The sequence below is a fragment of the Callorhinchus milii genome, unplaced genomic scaffold (assembly GCF_018977255.1).
Source record: "Callorhinchus milii isolate IMCB2004 unplaced genomic scaffold, IMCB_Cmil_1.0 Scaffold12, whole genome shotgun sequence".
NCBI classification, from domain to species: Eukaryota; Metazoa; Chordata; class Chondrichthyes; order Chimaeriformes; family Callorhinchidae; genus Callorhinchus; species Callorhinchus milii.
Genome location: NW_024704753.1, coordinates 18090142 through 18097898, shown reverse-complemented (window position 1 = coordinate 18097898; position 7757 = coordinate 18090142). Strand labels below are relative to the sequence as shown.

Below are 7757 nucleotides of genomic sequence, written 5' to 3'. Positions count from 1 at the left end.
CTTGCATCGATGTAGCGGCCTTCGTGTGGGCTGGCGTCCTGGGGTGCTTCACTTTGTCGCTTGCCTAAATCTAGAGGGTATCAGGCACAGGTTGGCCGGCGCGAGCCAGGGCTCGAGGACTCCAGAGTGTGCATCGTAGAGTATACTAGGATATTTAAGCCGCTAAAAAATAAGTCAACTATTTACCACATGACTAGGACATGATTCACCTCGAGTTGGGGGGCGGGGCGGGGGGTGGGGGGGCGGGTGGTGTTGGAGCTGTAACTTTACATCTGAGTGTATATTGTGGGATTGCGGTTTCCTAAGAGACGCTTTAAAAAGGGACCCAGACCACATCCTCTGGTGGCTGTGTCCTAAGTTTGAAGAACCTTACACCTTCGGTGACTGTAGGCACTGGTCGAAGAGGAAGGTCTTCAGGCGCGACCTGAAGATGGGGAAGGAAGGAAGGAAGGAAGGAAGGAAGGAATGAAGGAAGGAAGGAAGGAAGGAAGGAAGGACGGAGGTGAGGTGGAGGGATAGAGGGTGAGTGTGAGAGTTTCAGGGTGCTTTTAATATTTTGTCAACTAATCTTTGAAATAACTAGCGGCGAGGGTGGTCCTGGTTGAACAAGCAGCAGGAAAACTGTCAGACAATGATACCAATGGCCGCGCTGTGTGCGGATTTAGCTGATTAGACATCAGCAGTTACCCCCAACGCCCACTCTGGGCTCCCCCCAAGCCTCGGCTCTCGCCAACCCTCGCCTAATACTTTCCAGAGTTATGTAAGCAAGAGGTGTCCCTCCAGGGAGCGAGAGAGAGAGAGAGAGAGAGAGCGCATTCCATTCCAACGATCTCTCTCTGGGATGGCCGGGTGTCGGTGGGATGGATGGAAATCTCAGTTTGGTTTGGAGACTCTTAAGCAACGGTGATGGGTTTCCGCGTGTGTCGGACACCCCCGGCTGACCAGAAAAAAAAACTGCAAAGCTTTCAGAGAAACCAGTAGTACTGGAAGATCGACTGTGACATCCACGCACGTTACCCAGCATATCGGCAGGTGGCGATATTGGATTGGCTTTTCCTGTGGGACATGACGAGGTGATGTGGAATGCAAGCAATGTTTTAATATAAAAGTCTAGGTGTGCTGCAGAGAAAGGAGGAGACGTTCCAAACAGCACGAGTGAGATTTCTGACTGCAATTGCAGCAAAATATAAGACACACAATGGGAGTCTTTTGTGAGACATGTTCCGTTACTCCACACGCACACACACACACACACACACACACGCGTGCGTGCCTCTGTGTACCCAGCAGTAAGTAGGAACCCGGTTGTTAGTCGATTGGCCCATCACTTTTCCACGGGGGTAATAATCCTTTCGAAAAAAAGAATGTAAAGTAATATAATTTGGTCGCTCACTCCACGACTGCTTACCGGACGCCGCTGTGCGCAATTGGCTGCTGCGTTACGCCCGCAAATTATACATAGTCACTGCACTTTAGGGTACGCGCTGCGAAGCACTTTGAGACGTCTCGAGGACGTGATAAGGCGTCATTCTCATTTAATTCTCATTAAAGGGGAAGCCGTAATTGTTGCGTCGCAGAAATGTTCGGTCATGGCCCAAATGACAAGCTATTGTTGGGCTATTCTTCCACCCGTGGGCACATGGATGGTAACCCTTTAAGGTAAATAGCTTTGATTGGAGGAAGTAGCGTGGGAGGTGAGAGTTTAAAGGGAAACTATTCTTTAAGTTGAGGGCTGTAATGTTAGTGCACGGCCGACAGAATAATTGTTGGAATATTACACGCGGACATGAAGTCCTCCTGCCTTCATTAACCCCTTGCGGGAGGAAACCTCTATTTAATTGTAATTAAAAAAAACCTAACACTTGTGCTTCAAACAATCACGATTGACTTAATCTTTGATTGAAAGTGCAAGCTTGGCCTCCGTTAGCTTTACTGGCGATGCAAATGGACATTCCTTTCCCCAGTATGTCAGCGGGTAAATATTCTCCGCTGGTTTGCGAACAGCTGGTGCTCAGTGACAGGCTGATCGTGTAGCTGTTGGTGGGAGTTCTAGTTTTACATGGGTTAGGTTTACATCTGTAGCTTCAATCAGAACTGCCACAGTGGTTTGCAAAGGCTGCGTCAATCCATTCTCCCGGCAGTTGCAGCTCCTATCGTCCGATGTACAAACATGACAACTGATGTCCACTTGAACGAGACCAGGATTGACCTGGGCGAGGAACTTGACAAGGGTGTCCCACCACAAGAGGAAAAGACCCCAGCTGTAGACAACAGGGACCCTAGGGGTGTAAATAGCCATTTAAAGGTAAGTCACAATGATGGCAGCTGAGAATTGATTTGCACGCCATGAGCTCACTATGATTGATACAGAACATAATAATAATAATAATCATCCTTGCATTTGATATAGCGCCTTATTACGTCTTTGAGACGTCTCAAAGCGCTTCACAGGATATAATTCCTTTCTCCAGTTTATTTAAAATAAACACACAATATGCAGTAGTCAAATGATATCACAGTAAATCCAAGCAAGTTATTACCATAACTTTCCGGGGGTAATAATCCCTCCAAAAAAAATAATGAGTTGGTCTCTCCATCCAATGATGCTCATAGTATGGAATGCCATCTGTTTAAATATGGTACATTTATTTAAGTTCTTTCTTGTGAAGCCAAAGTGTCATGCAAAAAAATATTTGGCGGGGTGGGTGAAAGAATGATGCAGAACAGCCATGGAATTGTACCTTGTGATGATGCGTTTGATGTAATTTACACTGTTGTAAATAATAATAATAATAATAATAATAATCTTTGCATTTGATACAGCGCCTTATCAGGTCTTTGAGACGTCTCAAAGCGATTCACAGGATACACTGTAAAGTCAATTGACTGTATAATTTGTGGGCGAAACTCTGCAGCCAATTGCGCACAGCAGTGTCCCCACAAAGAGTCATGGAATTGAGTGACCAAATTATTATTATTATTATTTATTTTTTTGAAGGGATTATTACCCCCTGGAAAAGCGAACTGCCAATCGACTAACAACCGGGTTCCTACTCACTGCTGGTAAACAGAGGCGTGTGGAGTAAGCAAACATGCCTAACATTTGGTCCTGTATGTTTGTAAACAGATGTTTGACAAACTTTTTTTTCATGGCGAGGCTTCCCCTTTAAAATTGTGCTTGGAGATATAAGTGGAAGTTGTCAAAGGGCTATGTAAGGGTGAAGCTGTCTTCCATAGTTTTGAAAGCAATGTTTATTTCTGTTTAGCACTAAACATGCGAACACTGAACTGATTTCTCCTCGCAAAAGGCTTGATTGCAGCCCCCGATGGAAATGCCAATGTAAACCCTTCACTTTCGAACAAGAATAACGCTTTCACTCCGTTCCCCTCCACATCTATCAACGGTGGTCACGTTTAGACCGATACCACAGGAGCATAGAAACAGGAGTAGGCCATTCAGCCCCTCGAGCCTGTTCGGCCATTCTGTAAGATCATGGCTGATCTGTACCTCAACTCCAATTACTCGCCTTTGCCATATCCCTTGATACCCTGACCTACCAAACACCTATCCACCTCAGTCTTGAACGCTACTCAGTGTATATCTAAACACCAGCAGAGATTTGGTACAGTCTGCTGAAGATGAAATCGGGGTGTCCGTCACTTGGTCTCTCTTGTCTAGACCAAGTCTCCCCCTTGTGAAGAGTGACTGTGTGCTTGCTGGCATTAGTTTCCACGAGGAAGCTGAAAATAGTATTACTACTGAGGCAGAAGCAAGCTTTGCATTCCGCCCAGCCCTCTGCCCCCAAAATAAATCTGTAGTCTGCTTCGTACTGTAGATGCAAGTCGAGAAATTATCCTGTGAGTGTGCACCATGCGGCTTCGCAACTAAGTCAGATACCTTCTGAAACGCAGAGAGAGAGAGACCTGCGTTAGGGAAGAATTTCCAGCATTCATACAACACAAACATAACAACAACAACTTGCATTTTACACAGCGCCCCCTCACTCACACAGAGTAGCGTCCCAGAGCGCCCGAGAGGGTGGGGGATGGGGGTGACCGTAGGTACGGTCGAAGAGGAAGTGGCAAAGGTATCTTTATTACCTATTTACTCACTGGACTTTTCATTTTGTTTTCTTTCAAGATAAGCTTCGAAGATGTGATAGGGGAACCTGATTCTGTGCACAGCTTCGACAGGATCTGGCTCTGGAGTGACGCACTGTTCGAAGTTTCGAAATTATGGTGTTACCGAATAATATCGACCGTATTTGCTGTACCGGTGTCTTTAATCTCTGGATTCCTCTTTGCTGTATTAAGTTGTCTGCATATCTGGTGAGTTACGGCGAAGTCAGACCAGTTGGATTCTATTTCTGTCATTAAAAATGCAAGGATTATTATTATTTCGCCCACAAAACATTACAGTCAATTCACTTTACAGTGTATTCCGTGAAGCGCTTTGAGACGTCTCGAAGACGTGATAAGGCGCTGTGTCGAATGCGAGGACTTTTATCATTATTATTATTGCTGCCCAGCATTTTAGGATTCTATATTCCATCCATCTTGTGGTGTGTTCTTTTTACTGAGAAATTTAGGTAAAAGCACAAGGCCAGTAATAAATAATACAGAACAACATAAGGTAACACCGAGCTTCAGTTCTAAACATGTACCGGGTGTCCAAAAAGTCCTGATACCATCACAATATCTAATAGATAATAGGGTCGATATCATGACGTTTTGTTCCACCTGAAGATTGTAGAAAAAAAGGAACGACTGAGGGAGATCAGGGTTTTCACAGCCTGAGGACCTCGGAAAGAACGGGTTAATTAAGATACAGTTTAATGAGCTTTGATTTCAACACCGTGTTGACACGATACATTACAATATGATATTTGTATAGCTTCAAATGTTAACACAGAAGTACGTTAGGAATACTTTAACAGGTTGGACTGATTGATGACTTTATGGTTGTCACATAACTACAAGTTTAGATAATGAATGAGGTTCACAGTTGCGGTTGAAGAGGTTAAGATAATACTCCATCTGGTGGAATGGGACTGAATGTCCTTATCCGAGAGCGGCGATTTCAGTGGATCTTTGAATCTGCCTTCTGGGACCACAGGAACAGGAGGAGGCCATTCAGCCCCTCGAGCCTGTTCCACCGTTCCTATAAGATCAGGGCTGATCTGTATCTCAACTCCAATTACCCGCCTTTGCCCCAATTATTCCTTGATACCCTGGTCTCACAAACATCTATCCACTTCAGTCTTCTCAATTATCTGCCATGATTTGACGAAGGAGAGGGTTGAGGATGGGAAGTTCAGACCAGAGATGGCAGGGCAAGATTCTGAGAGAGACCAAGAATAGAATTGAATCGAATTGACTAGAAAGTGACAGGCAGGGAGATAAATTTGGGGCAACCACTTGGGTGGTAGACCAGACAACAGTTAGTGTTCATTGAGCACGTAACCCCTGAACACGTCACTATCATCAGAAGAGAATTGAGGAAAAAGGGGATAGAATTTGATAGAGAAAAGAAACAAATGATCGCCTTTTGGAATACTCTTTATTTGTTCCTCCCCGACTGAGGTCGTCCATCAAGCTGCAAAGTGTTGCAAATAATTTCCCCCAAAGTAGTTACGTGTTTTGCCCTCAGGCCTTGGCAAATATTCACTTTAAATCCAGGCCATTGATTTTTCTGTGGGAATATCATTAGACAGGTTCACAGCTTTTCCACTTTCATACTTGCCCAATAAAGAGGATTTAGTTGTCGCTGTATTAGAGTAGATTAAGGTCATACGTCCCAAAACTTGAGAGCGATTAATGACTTGAGTATATCCAGCATTGGCCTTGAGATAGCTGCACAACAGCATAGTGAAGAACATTAAGTGTGTTCAGACAGACATAACTTTGTGTCTGTGCCTATTTCCTTATGACGGCTATTTAACTCGGCTCTTGTGTGATGTTTCCCTGATGATAGATCAGAAATAAATTGAATAGATTTTAACCCTAATTCATGTTCGTTTGAATTGGAAAGTCTGGTATCATCTCACTGAAGATCTATAGTTCTGCTCAACCAAGCTTTGAGAACTTTATTGTGAATCAAAATGGATGTGTCGATGTCCGTTTTTGTTTTGGATGTGTTTTTATTGGAGTCTTATGCTGTGCAGTCAATAATCTTATTTTTACGAATGGGGAAAGTGAAGTGTACTTTGAGATTTTGCTCCTAATGTGTTTCCAAGTCAGGCAGATTTGGCAGTCAGGGTGAATTGACTGTATGTTATGTGGGCGAAAAGGTAATAGTTCCTGTAAAAAAAAAACAATAATAATAAATTGGTCAACTCAATCCACGGCTGTTTGTGGGGACGCTGCTGTGCGCAATTGGCTGCCGCGTTTCGCCCACAAAATATACAATCGATTCACTTTACAGTGTGTCCTGTGAAGCGCTTTGAGACGTCTCGAAGACGTGATAAGGCGCCGTATCAAATGCCAGGATTGTTATTGTTATTAATTAATGACAGGTATCTATTGATCTATTTCACCACCTCGGGCAATATAAACTGATTATAATGTGATAGTCTAATGCTTCTGCTCCCTATCTAGGTGTGTTATGCCGTGTGTGAAGAACTGCCTGATGAACATGCCTTGTATTCAGACAATATGGAGAACAATTGTGGATGTAGTTATCAGCCCTTGCTGCGAGAGTATGGGGAAATGCTTCAGTAGCATAAACCTACACATTGCAAGAGATTAGAATTCCTCTCATCGCAAGCGACCAGATCTTTATTAACCTTCACAGGTCAAATTCTACATCCGCGTTCCAACTTCAGGGCTGTCTCTCCGAAGAACTCATTCAAACCTGTAAATTCACTCCAACCTATTGCCTCTTTTCAAGAACATCCCTGAGAAACCACATCGTATATCTACGTTCAATGTACTGGATTTCGGCGTGGCGGGTTTTAATTCTCTATTAAACATTTCTTTCTTCAACTTCGTCGGTTCTGGGGAAAAAAAAGCTGAGTATTATTGAGTAGAAACGGCGAAAGTTATGTAATCATATGCTTCGAATCAACGAAAAAACCCCAAAGTACTTTGTAATTCTTTAAAAATATTAGGGTGTGGGGGGCAACGCTACAGCATTTAAGTGGCTTCCGTTGGCTTGTTTTAATATTTGCTGCTCTTTCTTTTGGCTAAACAATTATCTGTAACTTTGTAAAGTCACTAAGGCTCTTTAGGGAATGAGACCAAAATTATTGGTTGGCTTAAATATTGTAACAGTATCCTAGCCGCCAGGAGCTCTGACTGTTTATGGAAGCATGCAGGACTTGTTTTTATAATCCACTTCAACTTTGTTCTACTTTGTACTATTCTTCCAATAAAGGCAGTCATATCAATTATTTTTTCATTTGTAATAAACTCTCGCTGTTGCTTGCTTGCACCGTTCTGCTGTGTGTTGTCCTTTTTTCGATGACGTTCTCGAGTATTAACTCAGTAGAATAATAATGCATTTGATATACTGAATAATAACAACTGGGTTCCAACTTACTGCTAGGTAAACAGAGGTGCGCGGAGTAAGGAAAGTTGCCTAACCTTTCTCCCTGGCCGGGAATCGAACCCGGGTCCTCTCGCTTGCGAGGCGAGTGTAGTGTATTTGCAGGGTATTCTCTGAAGCGCTTTGAGACATCTCGAAGATGTGATAAGGAGCTGCATCAAATGCAAGGATTATTATTGCCATTAAGGTGTTGTGCTTATGCAACACACAC

General features: G+C 43.5%; 1 protein-coding gene across 1 annotated transcript; it reads left to right on the top strand.

The window, feature by feature from the left end:
• The first annotated feature begins 2043 nt into the window (after positions 1-2043).
• Positions 2044-7437, top strand: LOC103176736 (caveolin-2). Its single transcript, XM_007890475.2, has 3 exons — positions 2044-2305; positions 4142-4329; positions 6598-7437. The coding sequence occupies exons 1-3, from the start codon at positions 2171-2173 to the stop codon at positions 6746-6748; spliced, it is 474 nt and encodes a 157-aa protein (XP_007888666.1). The 5' UTR covers positions 2044-2170; the 3' UTR covers positions 6749-7437.
• Positions 7438-7757: the final 320 nt, after the last annotated feature.